This window comes from Crotalus tigris, unplaced genomic scaffold, assembly GCF_016545835.1.
Source record: "Crotalus tigris isolate CLP2741 ecotype Arizona unplaced genomic scaffold, ASM1654583v1 scf7180000021616.87939, whole genome shotgun sequence".
Taxonomy (NCBI): Eukaryota; Metazoa; Chordata; class Lepidosauria; order Squamata; family Viperidae; genus Crotalus; species Crotalus tigris.
In genome coordinates, this window is record NW_024098592.1 from 31,274 (window position 1) to 54,931 (window position 23,658).

Below are 23,658 nucleotides of genomic sequence, written 5' to 3' on the forward strand. Positions count from 1 at the left end.
TGCTCTGCTCTGCTCTACTCTACTCTACTCTATGGCATATTACATTTTTCACTGCAAACTACACCAGATGGTAAATTACTTTTATTTACATATGAAGCTGATTTGCTTGCTTCATTTATTCTAAATCTTCATACTAGAAGATTTCAATTGGCTGGATAAAATTCAGTAATACTACAGAGAAAAGCTTTAATTCTTAAAATGAAGAAAAAGAACATTAGATAGAGGTCCTGGATCAAACTGTGCCCATACAACTCTCTCTTCTCTAGGATTCCAGCATTCTGTCTGGTTTAGAGGATCTGAGAGAATTGAAACAGGAGAAGAAAGATCTAGAATGCTGCACTGAACAAAGAACGAACTTGATCAAACAAGGGTTAGAGTTGCAATGAAGGTTTACCTTATGATGTTAGGGCTGTGAAGTGCCAGTACATATCCACATTTACTGCATCAGCAGATTGCCTCCCCCTAAACTCAGTCCTGTTTCAGAACATACAAGTCCAACTGGTAAGGAGAGCATGAAGAAAATATTGCAGGAGTGTGCAGAGGAAATTGTGTTGCATTTGTCAGATGCAATTGCTTAGATTTATTCCTGATTGGACATTGACCTTGATGCAGGTCCAGAGAAAATTCCTGGGGAGAATTCTTGCATGATTATTTAGGAATGGCTGGAGCTGAGGAAGTGGAGAGGGTTCTTGGGATTGTGAGCTTAATCACTTGTTTTCTATTTTTTTATAAGTTTTATTGATTTTTTTAATACAGTTCAACAGTGCTTATTCAACAAATGTGTTATCTGAGTTTGTCATTCATTAATACAAATTAGATTCCTAATCCCTAGTTCACTTCTTCAACCATTGATAAAATAAGTCCCAAGTTTGAAAATATTCTGTTTCTTCTTTTTCTTTCAATCTCAAAGTAAGTCTGTCCATTTCTGCACAGTCTAATATTTTTTTAATTATTTCTTCCTCCGATGGTATTTCTTCATTTTTCCAATATTGTGCAAATATAAGTCTTGCTGCGGTTGTCACATGTAAAATCAAACATATACTTTATCAAGGTTTTCTGGCATTATATCTAATAAAAAAGTTCAGGTTTAAAATCTACATGGTTACCCAGCATCTTTTCTAACCATGTATGCATTTTTGTCCAATATTTCTTTGCTTTAACACATGTGCACCATACATGATAATCAGTACCTGGTTTATGATTACATTTCCAACATTTATCTGATATATTTTAAAATATTTTTTGCTAATCTTGCTGATGGTAAGTGCCATCTATAAAACATTTTGTATAGGTTTTCTTTATAAGAGATTGACATTGTCACTTTATAATTTTTTTCCCCACAGGCTTTGCCATTTCTCTAAATCTATATTATATCCAAAAAATTTTGCCCATGTTATCATTGTTTCTTTTACTTGTTCATCTTCCATTATCAAATTCAATAGAAAGTTATATATTTTCTTAATTAGTTTTTCATCAGAGGTTAATGATATTTGATCAAACATAATCTGCTCTTTATAGAATCCATACAATTTAATATCTTTATCATATTACCTATTTTCTAAATCTATGCCCAATTTGGGTTGTAAAAGTGGCCCAAAGACAGATAGATAGGAAGGGAAGGGAGATGGAGATTGAGACAGAGAGAAAGAGAGAGGGCGGGAAGGGAGATTGAAGCCCAGAGGGAAAAAAAATAAAGTTTGACTACCATATATGCTGGCGTATTAGGCGACCCGGCGTATAAGACGACCCCCGTCTTTATTGCCGAGTCGCCTTCCTAGAACATCATCTTATATGCCGGAAACTACCAGTATTTCCAGCGTATAAGATGACTCGGCGTATAAGACGACCCCCGTCTTTGGCGCCAAGTTTAGCGCTTCCGGAAGTCGTCTTATATGCCGGCATATACGGTATATGATTGAAGTCCAATAACATGTTTTGCATGCATGTAATAGATATGATATCATTTGAAAATGTGCAGGATTTCAGCAGCAATATTAAAAATTGACAGGGCTTCAATCATATTTTTGTGCCTACCATTTGACATTTTGAAATATCTCTCATATGCATTCATGCCTAAGATTTGGAGAAGGAAAGACTGAAGAAAGTTTATGGGATATTGCTTTTGTGATGCTATGTAAGTGTGATTACCACTAACACAGAACATTCCTATCTCAAATAGTTTACCTTTATTCTCATCTAATGATTGAATCCAATCCTTTTCAAAGTTAACTACTTTAAGAGGGGAGGACCTCAAATCTGAGAAGTCCAAAACTAAAATTCTGAGATTTCTAGTGTAGACTTTTTGTGGTTAGGTTTGAAAACTACTGATCTCATCTAATATTATACTCAGTGCTGTATCAATCGTTATGATTAGATTACATACTTCATAGACTCTGCTTTATTTGCAGACATGATTGCCTGTTCTGAATGCCAAGAAGATCAATATCCAAGTAAGGACAAAGTTCGATGCATTGCCAAAATCATAACTTTTCTAACTTTTGAAGAACCTTTAGGGATCAGTTTAGTGGTGGTTGCTGCTTTATTCTTAATCATTACCACGTTCATACTTGCAATATTCATTAAGTATAAAGACACTCCTATGGTTAAAGCTAACAACAAGGACCTCACCTACACTCTCCTCATTTCCCTTCTGCTTTGCTTCCTCTGCTCTTTTCTCTTCCTTGGAAAACCTCTCAAACTGATTTGCTTCCTTCAACAATCCGTGTTTGGCATTATCTTCTCTGTGGCCATTTCTTCTGTACTGGCCAAAACCATCATGGTCATTGTAGCATTCATGGCCACCAAACCAGGGTCTGGCATGAGAAAATGGTTGGGGAAAAGGTTGTCCATCTTAATTGTTTTTTCTGGCTCCTTCATTCAAGCAAGCATTTGTCTGGCATGGATGATCACCTCTCCCCCCTTTCCAGAGCTTAATATGCAATCAGTGGCCGAAGAGATCATAGCAGAATGTAATGAAAGGTCTGTTGTGATGTTTTATCTTGTCTTGAGCTATATGGGATTTCTGTCATTGGTCAGCTTCATGGTGGCTTTTCTAGCTAGGAACCTGCCAGACACATTCAATGAAGCCAAGTTCATCACTTTTAGCATGCTGATGTTTTGTAGTGTTTGGTTAACTTTTGTTCCCACCTATTTGAGCACCAAAGGAAAGTATATGGTAGCTGTGGAGATCTTCTCCATTTTAGCTTCTAGTGCTGGGTTATTGGGATGTATTTTCTTCCCCAAATGCTACATTATTTTGTTGAAGCCTGAACTCAACAGTAAACATCAACTTGTAAAGAAAAAGCATTTCTGACTATTAAATGGTGGCTGCATATATTTATACTGTGAAATGGAATTAACAATCCTTTTCTGAGAATAAAAAAAGGCTTATTAGTTCTGGCAATTTTACCAATATTTTATATGCATAATATTATAACAGTGTTTGTCAAATTATTATAGCAACAGCAAAAGTAATATCATTTAGACTTATATACCACTTCACAGTGCTTTTAAGCCCTCTCTAAGTGGTTTACAGAGTCAGCATATTGCCCCCTAACATTCTGGATTTTCATTTTACCGATTTCAGAAAGATTAAAGGCTGAGTCAACCTTGAGTCAGTCAGGATTGAACTGCTGGCAGTGGGCATTGTAATACTGCATTCTAACCATTGTGTTACCATAACTCCTCTTTATGAACAAAAATGGAAAATAAAATCTTTCACTGTATAATGCTTTTAATCAAGTATTTTCTTTTAGTTCTGATTATTTCCATGACCAATTTAAAAAAAAAAATAGATCTTCTTCAAAAGAGATGTGTAACCAGGGCTTTTTTTGTCATAGAACACCCAGAACAGAGTTCTGGCACCTTTTTTGGATGGAACTTTGTAGGGTAGGCAAGGCGGGTTATATGACGTGTGAGTTCCATCACCTTTTTTTAAAAAACACTGTGTGTAACTATATATATAAAAAAGATGTAATATCTGAGTAATATACTCTGGCTTTTATCTTCCTGAAACAGAGAAGAGAAAAAAGGAAAGGAAGGGAAAAAAGAAAAGAACATATTATAAAAAAGAGCTTCCAATCTCCTTAACAGCAATTAAAAGTAAATTCCCAAGATAAATGTACAATATACATTTCTCTGTCTATAATTGCAACATTCAAATAATTCCCAATTTATGACTATTCATTCAGTGACAGTTTGAAGTAATGATGGTGTTGAATGAAGGGACTTATGACCCATGCTCAAAGTTATGGTCATTGCATTACCCAGTGGTCATATGATCAGAATTCAGGAGTTTCACACCCTGCCTCCACTTAATGGACACAGAGTCATGTTAACCTACTGATCCCTCCAACAGCATAAGCCCTTTTGACTCTCCCTTTTGGCTTTAGCCTCTTGTTGCTCCTGCTTTGGCACTTTTGACTGAGGAAAAATGAAAAATCCCCCTTGCAAAGAGCTCCTATGGGGTTAGGACAAAAGAAGATAATAGTACTATGGTTTCAGTAAAGAATATTTCTTTCTAGTCTGGGGTCAATATAAAATCTTGGAGACTGTAAATCAAATCAGCCTCATTTATAGTGAGTTAATTAAAGTATAGTTTATTTGAATGAATGCAAAGCATTCTTTCTATCTGGACTGAGGTCGCCTTTTACGAGATTTGAAGATTCTACCAAAATGTTGGATCACTGATCTTTATAAAGAAATTATTTGAGAAGAGATAGACCTCTGCATGCTGGGCCTTGTGATCAATATGTTTTAATTTGTCAATTCTGCAATGAACCTGAATGAAGCCATTTTGATTCATTTTCGATTGCCACCAGACTGGGATGAGGGTGGTGGCATTTTTGTTCTAGCTTAAACAATTCTCTGTCCTGTGGGAACCAAGGTCATTTCTGTTCATTAGATTGGGGGGGGGGCTGAGCCTAATGTTAGAAAGCCCGCCAAATTATTCTATTGGGGAACATAGTTGATTGCATAGTAATGGGGGGGGGAGTTTAACTTTGTAATACTGTAACTTTTTGGAGGGAACTTTAGTCTTGTTTTCACTTTTGACTGTGCTGATACTTTATAGCCAATAAACATGTTCTTCAAGAAAAACTCAATCCTTGGAGTTCTGTTTTATTGGTTTCATCTATCAGAACCATGACGCTTAGTTTATTGTATGGGAATCATCATACAAACTATCAGATTTATTGTGTGAAATATTTTATCTTTAGAAAGAAAGTTCATTTCAAATAATTCATAAGAAGTTATCAGAGAGAAACAGCTGATATTCAAGAAATGTTGAATGATCGAACACCATCTAACTGGGCAACAGAAGAACTGGATGGATGACTGTTCTGTATTTCTGTAGGGCATGCTGAACTTATAGGATTATGCATGATTTCCTAACTCTAACCAGGATCAAAGAAATGAAGGTTCAAGTCTACAATAAGGCTTACTGGTTGACTTAACAGAATTTGAAGAAAGGAAGAATACCATGAAAGCTCCTCCAGCTGGGTTAAGTCTTCAAAAGAAGAAAGAAAGAAAGAAAGAAAGAAAGAGAGAGAGAGAGAGAGAGAGAGAGAGAGAGAGAGAGAGAGAGAGAGAGAGAGAGAGAAAGAAAAAAAGAAAGAAAGAAAGAAAGAAAGAAAGAAAGAAAGAAAGGAAGGAAGGAAGGAAGGAAGGAAGGAAGGAAGGTGAAGGGTCAACAAATATAATATTTTTTTTTAAAAAAACAAGGAGTACATCATCCTCAGGAACTCACTTGAAGTTTATTGTACTCAATGGTTTCCTACAGAGATATATTTGAAGAAGGTAGAGATTTCAGCCATAAGATAAGTATATATTTTGGGAAGAATCCCATGGGTAATGATTAAATTTACAGAAATAATCACATATAATTATATATGTGGAAACTCCTTAAAAAGCTAAGAAGATGGTTGTCTCCAAAGTTATAATGTGAAAGTAAAATAATAGCTCTCCAAATCCAGAAGGTTCCATTTGGTAGAGATGACTGGTTTCTGGCAATTAATCTAAATAACTATCATTGATGCTTTATGATACAACTGAAGCAGCTTTATAGAAAATACAGAGAAATAATTCATAATTCAGTGTGATAGAGATGATAGAGATTTCTGCAGTTAAGGGGAAAGAGTAGGCAGGCTCTTGTCCTTTTTGATTCTGGTCAGGATTTCCATTTACTGAAAGGTGCTTGTCCATCAGGGCATGCTTTGCTCAGCTTGTTGATGCCAACCTTTTGGATAAGAGAAGTGATATAATTACATATGTGAGATGAATGTATTCCTACATTTTAAACTTGATGGAATTATGTCACCATATGCAAAAGAATTGAGGCCTTTGAAGTATGGTGCTGGAGAAGACTCCTGCGAGTCCCTTGGACTGCAAGGCGTTCAAACCGGTCAGTCCTAGAAGAGATCAACCCCGACTGCTCTGTAGACAGCCAGATCCTGAAGTTGAAACTCAAGTACTTTGGCCACCTAATGAGAAGGAAGGACTCACTGGAGAAGGGCCTAATGCTGGAAAAGATGGAGGGCAATAGAAGAACGGGACGACAGAGAATGAGATGGCTGGAAGGAGTCACTGAAGCAGTAGGTGTGAACTTAAATGGACTCCAGAAGATGGTAGAGGACAGGAAGACCTGGAGGTTTTGTTCCATCTTGTTGTCCATGGGGCCGCGATGGGTTGGACACGACTTCGCAATTAACAACAACAACAATGCAATGGTGGGATTCTGGATAGCCAAAACTAAGACTCCTCTAGAGAAAATGTTGAATGCACTCATCATTCTATGGTTGCTGGTTGACATGAAGTGCCAGACAGATGCCACACCTTGCCCCAGAAGTGATGCCTCTCCTATACTTCATGAATGGCATAAGCCAGGAAACCTCATCATTGGTGGGATCACAGCCCAGATTTTATATGTATTTGAGGAACATTCCTTTGATGAGCATCCTTCACATAAATCATTTCTTACACCTCTGTAAGTAAATTATTTTTCCCCTTTCCTTCCTCTACAATGTCATTGGAGACACACAAAAGAGAAATCCCAAGTTGTTGTAAATTAAGCAGAGAATATTGCAAAGTTTTCACACCAATATTTAACCAGCTTTATTTGTAATCAGAGTTTCCAAAACATAGACAATGTTTCCCTCAGACCCTCAAAGAATCTTTTGGAATTTTAAGGACCCCCCAATTTTATTACTGCATATATTTTTGTGGATAGATTAACTAATCTATCAAAACTTCCTAAGCAAACCAAAAGACCCAGCAACCCCAGAAGAAAAAAACAGGAGTCATCTACAACATACAATGTAAGAACTGCAATCACCACTATGTAGGACAAACAGGCAGAAGACTGGCAGAACGATCCATGAACACCAACTGACAGTCAAAAAGCATGAGGAAAATTCTTTAATTTCACAACATATAGGCAGATTTAACCATAGTTTCAATTAGGAAAAATGTGACAATCCTAGACCAGGCCAAATCCAAAAATTCCAGGGAATTTCTAGAAGCTCGGCACTCTGACAAATAAGCCATCAATAGACACATAGACATTAACAACATCTATAGACTATGCAAAAGAGACAATCAATGAGCCCCAAAGAGAAAAAGACCTCTCCACCAGTAATCAGCACTCAGATCAGCATAGATTAGCTTCAAGGTCAACTTCAGACCAAAATTCAAATAAGTAGCACCCCATCAAGAAACTGCCAAAGAACCATTAGTAAACAGTTCAACAACAACAAAAAATCCCTAAGACTGCCCCCACCCACACAGACAGACAAGACACCAGACTACAAACGGACAGCAAACAGCACTCCTTACTAGCACTGATGATGTTACCTAGTTAGGATAATGAAATATCTGCAAGAAAACAAACAAGCTTACGGAGCACCGAGGACCCTTCATTAACTAACCTATACTATAGTTAGTTCGCAAAGGATTCCTTTCATGAATATGATCCAAGACATTTGATCTGTTGTGTGTGGTTTTGGGACATGATAGTGACTGGCTAGCTGTTGAATCAGCTGTTGCATAAAATTACTGAAAACCTTCTATGCAATTCAGACAATATTGCACGTACAGAGCAGTGTCTTTTGAATAGTGCTTCACCACATCTCCCACATGGAACCTCCAATTCCTTCCTTGTACTCACATTCCAGTATCCTCATCAGGCTTTAATTGTCCATATCAAAGCTTGCCAATTGAATACCCGAAGTGAATCATCTTTGTTCTTTCTAAGAATCTCCAGATGCCATCTTCCATCTTGAAAATCTATGTGGGCTTACAAAGTCAGAGTTAGATTCCTATGCATCTCTTGTCCTTTAATGTTGAAGGTAACAGAATAATTTTCAAAAATATCTGATGTCCTAAATGCAGTATTATCTGTATGGGAAAAGATAAAACCTAAAATTTACATGAAAATCCCAGGATGGTTATCGACAATGGAAGCTTTCACATATCCAAATTTAGTTAAATTTGAAAAAATTTAAACATATAAGGATATTCTGAATACAGATGGGAAATTAAAATCTAAACAAGAGCTAGAAGACCAGGGTCTAACCCTAATCCTAACCCTAATCCTAATCCTATCATGGTGGCCCCTGTTGCAAATGAAATTAAGGTACGACAAAGATGTTAAGGCATACAGCTTTTATAAAGATCAGACAGTGTTTGACCAGATGTTGTTGACTTCTGATAAAAAAATGATTAAAAAATTGCATAATTTTCTGTTGAATTTAAAAAGGGAAGACGAACAAGTAAAAGAAACAATGATTATATGGGCAAAAAACTTTGGGTATAACATAGAATTAGAGAAATGGCAAAATCTATGGGAAAGAAATTACAAACTGACAATGGCTACTTCATATAAAGAAAACTTATATAAAATGTTTTATAGATGGCATTTTCCACCAGATTAGCAAAAATGTTTAAAAACATGTCTAGCAAATGCTGGAAATGTAATCAGAATCCTGGTACATATTATCACTTGTGGTGGACGTGCAAAAGAAAAAAAATTGTAATAAAATACATATGTGGTTAGAAAAAATGTTAGGAAAACATACAGATTTTAAACCTGAACTTGTTTTACTAGGCATAATTCCAGAAAAGTTTGATAAACAAAATGTGTACTTAACATTACATGTATTAACCACAGCGAGGATCATATTTGCACAGCACTGGAAAAATGAGACAATGCCATCGGAGGAAGCGATAATTAAGAAAATACTGGACTGTGCAGAAATGGACATACTTACATTGAGAATCAGAGGAAAAGAAGACACAGTGTATTTTCAAACATGGAACTTATTTTACCAATGGTTAGAAAAACAGGATAGAGAGTAAGAACTTAATCTGTATGACTAGGCAAAATCAATCCAGACAACACATTGTTTAGTAAGCACAGATAAATTGTAATGATAGAAAACAAAAAAATATTTTAAAGAAACAAATATCTGATCTCTTTCAGAGGTTTTGAGACTGCCAGTCTGGCCAGAAGTGTTGCAATCTCAATCCGTAAAATATGATCCCAAGTTGGAGATTTTTTTTAAAAAAAAAATCAATAAAAAAATCAATCAGAGATATGATTTCTATGGATCTCTTCTCATTTAATGTTGAATGTGAAAATATGTTTTGAGATTGCCAATGTACAATCCTTAAAAAAGATACAAACCCTTAAAAAAGATACCAAATTGGAAATTGCAAAAAGGTAAAGCATCGATCGTGGAGATTAGTTGGTATTTTTATGAAAATAGTGTAACACTGCCTTAATCTAGGATAACTTTGACTATCCAATCTAGTCTACAGCTTTCTTGATGAAAATTTATAGTAGCATCAAATCCTGCAATCAATATATTCTAAATCCCCATTGAGACTGTTGAGATATAGAATAGAATAATAGAATAGAATAGAATAGAGCTGGAAGGGACCTTGGAGGTCTTCTAGTCCAGCCCCCTGCTCAAGCAGGAGAACCTATACCATTTCAGATAAGTGACAGTCCAGTCTCCAGTGATCTGAAGAGTTCTCCTTAAGTAGAAGAAACTCTAATCAGCCTGGCCAAAGTAATGCAATTGGGTTTATCTCATTTGTCACAGATGTTCATTTAAAACATCAGCAGAGGTGACATTGATGTAATTAGATACAAGTATGACAAGATAGCAAACCAATATAAGAAATGTTATGTGAGGATAAGGGCAAACAAGAGGTAAGATTTACCAAGAACAAATAGGACATTATAAAAATGAACTCAAAGAATTCCCTCTGGCTTCAGCTGGTCCTTGCATTAATAATATAAGAAAATGAACAATCAATCTACTTGCATTCTTCCTCTACAATTTTTCTTCAAGTTAATGCAGTTGTAGATCTTGTTTCATGATGCATCAAATGTTCTTCATTTGTTTTATATGTGGTGCCTGTTACATTTTGCAAGTTTCATACTACGATTGTTTTTGTTCCTTCACTGGAATATATTCTTCTTGTCTCAATCAACCTGTATTTCACTTATCCCTCAATTGTGTTTTCAGAGCCATTTTAAAGCTTTATCAGCATTCCCTGACTTTGGCATTTGCAGTGAAACAAATCAACGCAAACCCAACATTCTTGTCTAACGTTACCCTGGGATTTTTCATCTCTGACAACTATTTTGATGCCCGGCTGACTTATCGTTCCACTTTGGAACTGCTCTTCCGATCTGATCACTTGGTTGTCAACTACAGATGTGATATCAAGGAGAATCTTGTTGTGGCCATTATTGGGGGATTTGGTGCTGATATCTCATTCTTCATGTCAGATATCATAAGTCTTTATAAAATCCCACAGGTAAGATGTATGTATTAGCATGCATGAAAACTCATCCATAGGGCAAAATTATAGGGAATTGGAAATGATCATTTATCAAGTAGGGGTTAGATTCTACTTGAATGATGCATCAAAAATCCTGATGAAAGTTGGGAGTTAAAATTGAGCTATATTTGAAGCATCACATTGCAGAAGGTGAGAATTTGCAGTTCCGATCTAGGTGTAAATTAATTTGATCCATGGAAACTAATGGGGGACTGTGTCCGTCAGCCTATCTCAACCCAAATTGTTGTTTAGAGTGCTGTATATATGCTTTTTTGTGCTTGAGCAAAGGGCAGGATATGAAACTAACAAAGAAATAAATAAAAGATTTGGTGCTGATATCTCATACTTCATGTCAGATATCATAAGTCTTTATAAAATCCCAAAGGTAACACACACACATACATGTATATCAAGAAACCATCCATATGGAAAAACTGAAAGAAATGATGAACAAATCTTTCCCAAGTAGGGGTAAGATTATGTGTTAAAAATGCATTAAAAAGCCTAGGATTTGGGAGTTGGAATTTAGGCATATCTGATGCACCACATTGGAAATACTTGTTAAAAAGTTGGATGTTACCTGTGATTATGTTCATCACACTCACTCAGCTAAATCTACTCAGTTTGTGAGAATGCTGCATATTTCTGCTTGAATGCCTGGAGAAAAAGCAGACTATGAATTTAATAAAGACATAGATAGTGTTCCATTTATTTAGCAGTTAATGCATAGCAATCATAATGGTCAAAGCTTTATATAGATTTGAAAATAGAAGCTCGCCCAAGAAAAGGGCTTAGATAAAATGTACATATCTGCATGAACTTTAAGAAAATGCAGGTAGTCCTCAACTTACAGCCATAACTGAACCCAAAGTTTTTGCTGCTAAATGAGATATTTGTTATGTGATTTTTTTCCCCCTTGTATGACCTTTCTTGCCACATTTGTTAAGTGAATCACTTCATTTGTTAATTTAGTAACAGGGTTGTTACATAAGTGAATCTGGCTTCCCCAAAAGGAGATAACATCACCCGGAACACTGCAACCAGTGGTGGGATTCAGCCAGTTTGCACTGGTTCAGCAGAACCGGTAGCTAAATTTTGTTGAGTTTGGAGAACTGGCTGAATGCACACTGATTCCTAGAATGGCCCACCAGAAGTGCATGGATGCCACTTCTGGAAGTCTGTTCTAGGCCTTGGAGGCCCAGGCCTGCATCCATGCAGAGAACCAGTTGTTCAGGTATTTGAATCCCACCACTGACTGCAACCATCATAAATATGAGTCATTGCCAAGTCTTTGAATTTGGGTCAGGTGATCACGGGTACGCTGCAATGGTTGTAAGTTTGAAAAATGGTCACAAGTCACCTTTTTTTGGTGCTGTTGCAACTTAGAATGGTCACTAAATGAATTGTTGTAAGACAATCTGTGTACCTTTCTCAACTGAGTCATGACATTCCAACCATAACCAACTGCACATATTATTTTAGCTTGCCTATGGCTCATTTGCTCCCAAGAAACATGGAACAAAGATGTCTGCCTCTTTTTACTGCATGGGTCCCAATGAAACCCTTCAGACTGTGGGGATAATCCATTTGCTGAAGCATTTTGGATGGACGTGGGTTGGCCTTTTCATTCTGGATGATGACAGTGGAGACAATTTCCTCCAAGCCTTGGATCCACTTCTGTCTGAGAACAGAATCTGCTCTGCCTTTGTTGAGAGGTTTCCCAAACAAGCATTTTTATTTATGTTTCAAGGTGATATAGTGTACAGGATACAATTTTATTTGAACCACCCCAAAGTGAATACATTCACCTTCTACGGAGAAAGTATCACAGCAATCCTTCTGTTTACCTTTATGAAATATATAGAGGTAAGCCGTGGGAAGATGTGGATTCTGACAGCTCAAATGGATCTAGTCTTAACAAGTCTTCATCGACCCTCAGATCTGCAAGTGTTTGATGGAGCAATTTCCTTTGATATTCATGCCAATGAACTGCCAGGGTTTGATGAATTCCTTGGGGCTATCAAGCCATTCCAGACCCAAAGAGGTAGTTTGTTGAAAGAATTCTGGGAACAAGGCTTTGATTGCTCCTTTTCAGGAAGCAATAAACCAGTGGAAAATAATGGAGCATGTACTGGAAGGGAAGAATTGAAAACCCTTCCTCAGCATTTATTTGAAATGACTGGCCACAGCTACAGTATCTACAATGCAGTCTATGCTCTAGTGCATGCTGTTCATGGCATGAACTTATTTAAGTCTAAATACAAACGACTAGCCGAGAGTACAAGAGAAGAACTTCAAGGTCAAGGCACCTGGAAGGTAATAATCTGTGAATCAAATGTCTTCATTGCCAGGAGCAGATTAGTACCATGTACACTAAGCTTCTTCTTTCTTAAATTAGTGAGGAGGCAGTGGAGGAAAGTGATTTTACTCATTACTTGGAAAGAGGCTGATGATGAATGTTGACATGATTCTCCTCATTCAAATAAGGCAGTGATATGATTTACTACCACAAAGCAGTTCACACTGTTGTGAGTGACGTCTTTTCTTAGCCATCCCCAGCAATATTGGGTGAAGATGTTCAGTGCTGGATGGGTTTGACACAAGTGTGGGATTCATTCTCTGAGGGATTTTGAACTTGGTTGTTTTCTTGCAGACATTCTGCAAGACATTCTATTACCCAAGCTAGGTAACATCAACCAGTGGTAGTAAGGGGTTTGCTCTCTATTTGTATTCCATTGGGTTGCTCTATCAATGTTGGCGGGAGTAGTCTTGAAATTTCTTTGATTGGACTGTTTATTGTTAGCTCAGTGTTTCTCAACCTTGACAATTTTAAGGCATGTGGACTTCAACTCCCAGAATTCCACAGCCAGCAATGTTGGCTGTGGAATTCTGGGAGTTGAAGTCCACATGCCTTAAAATTGTCAAGGTTGAGAAACACTGCGTTAGCTTGTTTGGCAGTTCCTTGATTGGGGTATTGTTTTTTCTAAATTGTTGGCCTGATGTTAAATCTTGATGTTAATCTATGTCATCTGGATGTTGATTGCTGATGGGGAGGGGCTTTGGTCTTTTTGTTCCCCTTTTGGCTTGTTGATTGTTTCTTTTGCACAGTATGTACTGTAGATATTGTTTATGTCCGTATGTCTATTGATGGACAAGTCATAGTGCCAGGCTTCCAGGAATCTTCTAGCATTTTTGGACTTGGCTTGGTTTAGGATGATCACAGTTTCAGGTGAAACTATGGTTAAGTCTGTCCATATGTTGCAAAATTAAAGAGTTTTCATCATTTTTCTGACTGCTAGTTGGAACAGACCACCCTGTTGGTTTTCCGCAAGCTGCTTAAGACCTGGCTTTTCCGGAAGGCCTGGGGTTTATAAAATCTGACCCCTGGATGAATGTTACTGTATTGTTTGTCTTGTTAAGTTATATTGTGTTTTTATTGTTAGCCGCCCGGAGTCCTGCGGGAGTGGGGCGGCCTATAAATTTTAATAAATAAATAAACAAATAAATAAATAAAATCAAAGTACCGACAAGACAAACAACTAGAATATAAATTGGGAGAAATTACAAGCCACAATAGTGGTAACAGATGCCCCAGATTTGTCTCTCTTGTAAAAGCTCACAAGTATGTGTTATGCCATGTGTCATGGTTTAATGATAATCATACTTAATTATTTTAAAAATATCTTCATTAAAAGTTTTTTTCCTTAATACAGAATAAAAATAGAAATAAAGGCAATGAAAAAGGGGAGATGGATAATTTATTCGCATTACATAATTTTATAAACATTCTCTTTATGATTATAATTCGATGTGTATTTCAATCCTTTTTAAAAACACATTTTCATTAAAAGGGTTTTTCTTAATATAAATTAGGAATAGAAACAAAGACAGTGGGAAAAGGGGGAGATGGGCAATTTATTGGCATTACATCATTTTATAAAACTTCTCTTTAAGATTATAATTCAATGTGTATTTCAATCCTTTGGTCAACATTTTTTTCCTACTGATCCAACATTACATTAAAATCAAAAAAGTTTCTTATCTAAAATAAATCTTTAAACTGTAACTAGGTACATCACTGGTGGCCATGTCCTTCTGATTCCAAGTCTTCTTTTGATTTAAGGATGGTTTCACTTTGAATAAAATATATTATTTTACCATACATCCTCCACTTCCAGCTCACAGTTATTTCTTTCTAAAGAAAAAGTTCTGGGAAGTTAAATAATGCTATTTTTATTTTTACAGAGATCACTTCAGGAAATCTTCATGTCACCCACTGCTTTATTTCATCTTATATATTCCCTTTCATTTTGATTTAGCTTAACTGGTTCCTTCAAGGCCTTTCATTCAATAATTCACTTGAAGAAACTGTGTCTATCAACCACCATGGAGAAGTGCTTTCTGGATTTGATATTACAAATGTGGTCATGTTTCCAAACAACTCCTATCGTAAAGTGAAAATTGGAAAGATGGATCCCAAAGCACTTGAAGGGAATGAATTTGTGATTCGGGAACATTTAATTGTGTGGCCCAAATATTTTCAGAGGGTATGGATTTTGAGCTATTTTATTATTTTGGATTTGTAGCTCAGAGATGAGTTTGATTGTGCAGCCTACTTTCTGATCTTTTAATCAAATTTAGCATTCTGTATTAAAAGTATTGCTGTTTTTTTCCTGCTCTGGAGAAATCATAATTGGCAAATAATTTATATGGGTTTCTTTCTAAGGCAGGTGAGGAAAGTTAGCCCAGAGAAGGAAATATTAAAAGGGCAGAAAAATATATTTTTCCTCAAAAGGACTTTTGAAAACCAAACCTGGCCCCAAATCTATTTCTCTGCCCCAAGCAAGAGCTAGCCCCATACAAATGCAGATGTAAAACCATCAGAGAGTTGAAGCCAGAGCACTCAAGAAGACAAAGAGAAGATCTACATGCCCCACCCAAACTCTAGGAGTCATTAGCCCCATCACCTGGGAAGCAGGATATGATAATAGGATTAAACCCCAGATATCAAGGCCTAGAAAAACACTCAGAAATAACCTCAAGGTTCATGCCACAGGAACAGGAAACTATTCCAAACTAGGCTAGAGGGGGTATAAAAACCTACTGCCCATGTGCTCAACTCCTCTTTCCTCTCCTCTGCCCTTTCCTGCAAGGACCATCTTTCTGCTTCTCCAATAAACTGTAACCTTCTTCCCAAAGCAGTCGCCATGTTGCTTATTTATTCCTTGATTGGATGAACCAGGATGAAGACTTACTTCTGACACAGGGGTGTCAAACTCACAATGTCATGTGACGTGTTGTGACGTATTGTGAATTTTTTTTCATTGCTGGCAATCGGGTGGGCGCAGTTTCGGCATGATGTATCCGGCACATGGGCCGGCAGTTTGACACCCCTGTTCTAAGGGAAGACGGGGAAATTGGCTATTACTCCAGCCTCAAGAAAACAGTGAAATAAAATCCAGAACAATTAAATAAATATTAAAAAGACTGGACAGCCAATTGTCTGAAATGATATAGGCACTCCTGCTTGAGCAGAGGGACTGGACTAGAAGACCTCCAAAGTCTATCCTGATTCTGAAAAAGCAATTCAGAAGAACATAAAAAGTGCTCCCTCTCATGTTTGACTGGTCATAAGAATTTTGAGAATCAGTGGACTACGAAATGTTGTAAATCTTGGCTTTATTGGGGTTGAGAAAACAAAGCTTCTGATTTAGTTGTATGAATAATAGGGTAAAAAGTAAAAAAAAAAGGATCCTCATTTTTATCCCAAAGTCCATCAACTAGAAAGAGTAGGAGGAAAATACTCAACTTTAATCCCTGGAGCTCATGCTCAGAAGCACACTTAAGGTGGTGATTTCTTATTAGTTGTCTCCTTTTACTAAACAAGTATCAAGGCTTACATCATGCATTTTTAAACAAATTCTTCTTTATTTCAGTTAATCCAGAGAGGGCAAGGGAGGAAATACATTGGGTATTAAACATCTCCAATATTTAGCAAATATTATAGAGATTTCCAGATGTGGCATTTCATCTTATAATCCTATGACCTCTGCTACACTAGTTGTGTAAGTAGATTAGAGGAACAACTGCCCAGGATTACTTAAATCTTCAGTCCTGAATTCCATCCTGGTTTATCAACAGGTCTTGCCCCGTTCAGTGTGTAATAATCCCTGTCCTGCTGGCTATCAGAAGAAGAAAAAAGAAGGGCAGAAATTTTGTTGTTATGATTGCGATCCATGTTCTGTTGGAAAAATGTCAAACATGCCAGGTAAATTATAATCTATTTTAATTAACATTACTATACACTGCACTGTCATAATATTATATTTTTTTCACTGCAAAATTGTCCAAATAGAGAATTACTTTTTTTTTCTACATATGTAGTTGATTTGCTTATTTTGTTTATTCTAATGCCAATTCTTATTCTAGAATATGTGAAATTGGGTAATACCAGAGTGAAAAACTTTCAAATAATTCATAAAATGAACAAAAAGAATGTTAGATAGAGGCTCTGGATTGGATATTCCTCCTGCAATCTTTCTCCTTTAAAGAATCACAGTACTCTTTGTGGTTTCTGGAGAAGCTTAGGGAGATGAAATTGGAGAAAGGTCATCTAGGTTGCGCTCAGCAAAGGATGAGTTGGACCAAATATGGTTTATAAATTCTATTAAGATCTATTTTCTGATAGTAAGGAAGGTGAGGTTCCAGTAGTTCTCTCTCCTTACTGCATCCACAGATTGCTCCCCCAAACCTCCTGGGTAAGGAGGGAACAGAGAATGTCTTACAGTGGGAACAGATGAAATTGCCCAACACTTATTAGATAAAAGCAGTTTTGTGACCTTCTTATTCCAGTGGGTGGAGGCTGTGAATGTCAGGAGGGTGAACAATAGGTTTCTGCTGAATCCTGGAGAGACTGAGTGGCTTTGAATTTGGGGGATCCTTTCCTGGTTCCATGAATATGCCATTTTTGCCACTGGATAAGCTTGTACTACCTGGGCAGACATGATGCACAATCTGGGGGTGCTCCTGGACTCATAACTCCTTGATGAACAATTCACAGTGTTGACCAAAAGGGCCTTTGCACAGCTTCATCTTGTGTGCAATTGTTCTTCTGGATGGATTGGCAGGCTCTACTTACATTCATTCATGTCCTAATCACTTCCAGATAGGTCTACTATAATGTCCTTTACTTGGGGCTGCCCCTGAAGAACATCCGGAAGCTCCATCTCTTTTTATATTCAGAAAAGGACTCAATATCTGATTATTTTACAAGGTGGGAGGTTCCAAAGGTAGTAGAGACTTACTGAGATGGTTATATTGTTGAAGTAGTAATTTTTATCCCTCTTATCTTCTAGGCTTTATATATATATCTTTTACTGTATCTTTTGATATGGAATTTTACATTTGGGCTATTTATATTTCGATTATTTATATTGTTATTTTATGTTATTGTTCTGCACTGCCTGAGGTGTTTTTAGTGAAATGGGCACCTATATAAATTTCTTAAATAGATAGATGGATGGATGGATGGATGGATGGACAGATAGATGGACGGACGGATGGGTAGATGGATAAGTGTATAGATGATAGACAGTCAAAAATATATATCCCTACATATTTTCGTTCCCATAGAAAAAAGCCAAGCATGATCATTTGATTATATATATATATTAATCACTTGGTGCTACATCAGTCATGATGATTAGATTCCATACTTTATAACCTCTCTTCTTACTTGCAGACATAATTGCTTGTTCTGAATGTCCAGAAGATCAATATCCGAGTAAGGACAAGGTTCAATGCATCCCCAAAATCATAACTTTCCTAAGTTTTAAAGAACCTTTAGGGATCAGTTTAGTTGTGGTTGCTGTTTTATTTTCAATTATTGCTATATACATACTTGGAATATTTATTACATATAAAGATACCCCTATTGTTAAAGCTAACAACAAGGATCTCACCTACACGCTTCTCATCTCCCTTCTGCTTTGCTTCCTCTGCTCTTTTCTTTTCATTGGAAAACCTCTCAAACTGATTTGCTTCCTCCGACAATCCGTGTTTGGCATTATCTTCTCTGTGGCCATTTCTTCTGTGATGGCTAAAACTATCATGGTCATTGTAGCATTCATGGCCACCAAACCAGGGTCTGGCATGAGAAAATGGTTGGGGAAAAGATTGTCCTTCTTAATTGTTTTTTCTGGCTCCTTCATTCAAGCAGGCATTTGTCTGGCATGGATGATCACCTCTCCCCCCTTTCCAGAACATAATATGAAATCAATGACTAAAGAGATCCTAGCAGAATGTAATGAAGGGTCTGTTGTGATGTTTTATCTTGTCTTGGGCTATATGGGGTTTCTGTCTCTGGTCAGCTTCATGGTGGCTTTTCTAGCTAGGAACCTGCCAGACACATTCAATGAAGCCAAGTTTATCACTTTTAGCATGCTGATGTTTTGTAGTGTTTGGTTAAGTTTTGTTCCCACTTATTTGAGCACCAAAGGAAAGTATATGGTAGCTGTGGAGATCTTCTCCATCTTAGCTTCCAGTGCTGGGTTATTGGGAAGTATCTTTTTCCCCAAATGCTACATTATTTTGCTGAGGCCTGAGCTGAATAGCAAAGAGCAATTTGTAAAGAAAAAGCATTTCTGACTATTAAATCATGGCTACATGTATTTCCAGTATAAAATAGAATTAGTAATCCTCTTCTAAGAGTATAAACAGAGTTTGCGTTTTAACACTGCCAACTTTTCCAACACTGTACATTCTTGGCATGTATAAATGCATGTGTTAAACTCTCATGTATGGAAATGGAAATAAAATCTCTCACTGAATAATGAGTGACTCTGATTTTAATAAAATATTTTCTTTTAGTTCTGATTATTTATGTGACAAATTTAGTGAAGATAATAATTTGATCTTCTTTGAAAGAGAACCATTAATAATGATCTAATATCTGGGTAATATTGTTTGAATCTTATGATCATAAAGCAGAAAGGAAAGAAAATCCTGGATTCCAGTATAAGTCATTGATCTGAAAAGATATCAGAATGTTTCAGCAATTACAAACATATGTGACATGTTTTCTCCAAGATTAATTTATTCTTATGTCCTGTTTGATTAATTTCCAACTTTCTGAGTTTTAAGAAAACCCATCTTCTTTATAAATACATTTATATTGTATATACATTTCTCTCTTTGGTTACAACATATGTTTGTTGCTCAATGTACCACCGTTAGTTCAGTGAATGTTCAAAGTTTTGATAGTGCTGACCAAAGTGACTTATAACCTATGCTCAAAGTTATTGCGATTGCAGCACCTTGGAGTCAGATGATCAAAATTCAGCAACTTGGCAACTTGCTTGCGCTTAACAACCACAAGGGTGCCTTGACTCCGTGCAACCTTCTATTTCCCCCCTTCCAATATGCCCCCTTTTGGTCCTCTCTTTGGCTCCACTGCTCCACCTAAACTTGTCTCATTGTTCCCACTACTGTCAATGTCAACTACTTGGTGTGCACTTTGAAGAAAAACAAAAAGCAGTGTTTTTGCAAATGCTTCCCATATTTCTTGTCATCTTGGCTGAGATCACCTTGAATGAGATAAGCCACCAACTGAATGGTTTGCTCTCACTTCTCTGTTATCTGGTCATTCTTCTATTCCATTACTATCCCAGAATAGAAAGTGATCATGGAGACCAATTAGTCCAAATTTCTGCTCCATACATGATCCACCAAAACATCTCTGGCAGATGACCATCAAGCCTTGGTTAGAAAAATTCCACCAAAAATAACTCATAACTGTTAGTGGTGACTCCTGTTTAGACCATCTTCATATGAATAAAGAGAGCACCATGAAATACTTTCTGAGTCTGTTGTGGAAAGGGCTTAGTCTTGTAGCCAGGATGAACCATCAAGATCATGTAATGTGTTAATACCACTTTACAAAGACTTGGTAAGGCCACACCTGGAATACTGCATCCAGTTTTGGTCACCACGATGTAAAAACGATGTTGAGACTCTAGAAAGAATACACAGAAGAGCAACAAAAATGATTAGGGGACTGGAGGCTAAAATATATAAGGAACGGTTGCTGGAATTGGGTATATTTAGTTTAATAAAGAGAAGAATTAGGGGTGACATGATAGCAGTGTTCCAATATCTCAGGGATTGCCACAAAGAAGAGGAAGTCAAGCTATTCTCCAAAGCACATGAAGGCAGGAAAAGAAGCAATAGATGGAAACTAATCGAAGAGAAAAGCAACCTAGAACTAAGGAGAAATTTCCTGACAGTTAGAACAACTAATCAGTGGAACAACTTGCCTCCAGAAGCTATGAATGCTCCAACACTGGAAGTTTTTAAGAAGAGACTGGACAGCCATTTGTCTGAAATGGTATAGGGTTTCCTGCCTGAGCAGGAAACATTCCATCATCATCATCATCTGGTATTGGGTCTTTAGACCAATATGTTTTACATTCAGAACTTACTCCATTGTATTAGGATTATAATATGAGCGATGTAAGAACCACCATTTATTATATGCAATACTTTATCTTTAGAAAAAAGGTTCATTGCAAAGAATTTTTAAGAGATCATTAGAGAAAATAGAGTGGACCTTCAACGTTCAAAGATCATCACCTAATTGGGGAACAGAGGAACAGGACTGATCAATTCTCTCTCTATATATTTATGCATTCTTCATGCATAAAAAATTATGCATGTTTTCCTAAACTAACTAGGACCAAGGAAACAAAGATTCAAGTGCATCTTAAGACTTATTGGATGACTTAATACAGTGGTTCTCAACCTTTTTAATGCCGTGACCCCCAACCGGTCGTAAGTCAAGGACTACCCAACCAGTCATAAGTCGAGTACTACTCAACCAATCGTAAGTTGAGGACTTTCCCTGCCCGGGAGAGCCACGCATGCGTGGTGCCACCCCCTGCGCCGGCTGAGGCGTAGCTGGCAAGCGGCAGAGACGGCGCAGGCCAACCACCGGCTGGGCCACCAGCTGGCCCAGCCCAAGGGAGGTAAGGCACCCGCCGGGCCCCATGCATGCCAGCAACCCTCCCTGTGCTCACTGGCCTCCCACCTCCCACCCCTGGCCCTCTTTTACTTATATTTTTAGTAGTTGCTCAGCAGGGAGGGGTGGAAATTCCAGATAGCTCGCCTTCGCTGCAGACAACTTGCAGCATCGTTTGCAGAATGGGACTTTTGGCGGGCTCAGCAGGGCAGAGACAGCCTGGACAATTCCTATTGGCTTTTGAAAGCCAATAGAATTAGACTCTATTCAAGAGAATCTATTCTATTGGCTTTCAAAAGCCAATAGAATAAAAGGGAGTAGCACAGCTAAGGAAAAGGGGGAAAAATGGCGGACTGTGTTGTTTGGCGACCCCTGTGAAATGGTCATTCGACCCCAAATGGGGTCCCGACCCACAGGTTGAGAACCACTGTTCTAGAATTTGTAGGTGCTTCATCTTGTGGGTGGGGCAACCTCCCTATCTCCCTGGTTGCCCCCCTTCTTTGATCCATTCTCTCCCTCAGGTTTGTGTAGTGGTTTGCATTTCCCTTTCCTCTTTTTCCAATCCACATCCATGCAGCTATTCTCTCTATGAGTGCTTGAGGGGCATGATGACTATGACCATACTTACGAGGCTTATCACATGGATAAACAGCTTACCGAACTACCCCAATTTACTGCTGTAACCCAGGCAGCCCAGAATGTTACACATGACCATCTTAGTAACAACTGGGCACTAGGGGGAGGCGTTAGGGAAGAAAGGGAAAGCACTCGTAGAGAGAATAGCTGCATGGATGTGGATTGGAAAAAGAGGAAAGGGAAATGCAAACCACTACACAAACCTGAGGGAGAGAATGGATCAAAGAAGGGGGGGGGCAACCAGAGAGATAGGGAGGTTGCCCCACCCACCCTAGAATCCAAGGAAAAGAAGGCAAATGAGGACATACACGTAGATAAGGGGTGCAGGAAGAAACGGATCACCGGAGTACAATCTATCCAATTAGGTCCGATAACAAGATCAAGGAGCCGGGCGCAGACTCTGGCTTGCTTATAAGAGACTCTCCCACTCTCTGGCGTTTTAAGCCCTGATGATGCCGGCAGGTGACGGCGAAAGCTAAAATAAAATGAACACCAAGGTATTAATTAAAACTATAAAAGTTTAATTTAAAAACGCCAAGCTTTCGCCGTCACCTGCCGGCATCATCAGGGCTGGGCCGCCAGGGTGTGAGAGAGTCATTTTATAGGCAGATCGAGGTCTGCACTCGGCTCCTCGATCTCGTCACCGGACCCAATTGGTTGGATTGTGCTCCGGTGGTTTGTTTCTTTCTGTCCTTCCTAGCTGCGTGTGTATCTTCATCTACCTTCTTTTCTTTGGATTCTAAGGTAGGTGATGTAAACTCCTCATCTACCTTAGAATTCAAAGAAAAGAAGGTAGATGAAGATACACATGCAGCTAGGAAGGACAGAAAGAAACGAACCACCGGAGCACAATCCAACCAATTGGGTCCGGTGACGAGATCGAGGAGCCGAGTGCAGACCTCGATCTGCCTATAAAATGACTCTCTCACACCCTGGCGGCCCAGCCCTGATGATGCCGGCAGGTGACGGCGAAAGCTTGGCGTTTTTAAATTAAACTTTTATAGTTTTAATTAATACCTTGGTGTTCATTTTATTATATATATATATATATAATAAAATATAAAAATGAACACTAGGGTAATAAAAACTATAGAAGTTTTTAATAGGTTAAAACTATAAAAGTTTTAAAAAGCGCCAAGCTTTCGCCGTCACCTGCCGGC

General features: G+C 37.8%; 2 protein-coding genes across 2 annotated transcripts in view; both read left to right on the top strand.

Moving 5' to 3' along the window:
• LOC120296848 (vomeronasal type-2 receptor 26-like) overlaps positions 1–3,313 on the top strand; it is a 24,204-nt gene extending 20,891 nt beyond the window's left edge. Inside the window, exon 7 of the mRNA XM_039318875.1 lies at positions 2,409–3,313. Coding sequence (XP_039174809.1) covers positions 2,409–3,313 — 905 coding nt within the window. The remainder of the gene's footprint in view (positions 1–2,408) is intronic.
• LOC120296847 (vomeronasal type-2 receptor 26-like) overlaps positions 1–19,612 on the top strand; it is a 19,740-nt gene extending 128 nt beyond the window's left edge. Inside the window, exons 2-5 of the mRNA XM_039318874.1 lie at positions 10,530–10,824; positions 15,168–15,395; positions 16,990–17,116; positions 18,590–19,612. Coding sequence (XP_039174808.1) covers positions 10,789–10,824; positions 15,168–15,395; positions 16,990–17,116; positions 18,590–19,494 — 1,296 coding nt within the window. The 5' untranslated portion in view covers positions 10,530–10,788 and the 3' untranslated portion in view covers positions 19,495–19,612. The remainder of the gene's footprint in view (positions 1–10,529; positions 10,825–15,167; positions 15,396–16,989; positions 17,117–18,589) is intronic.
• The last annotated feature ends 4,046 nt before the right edge of the window (positions 19,613–23,658 follow it).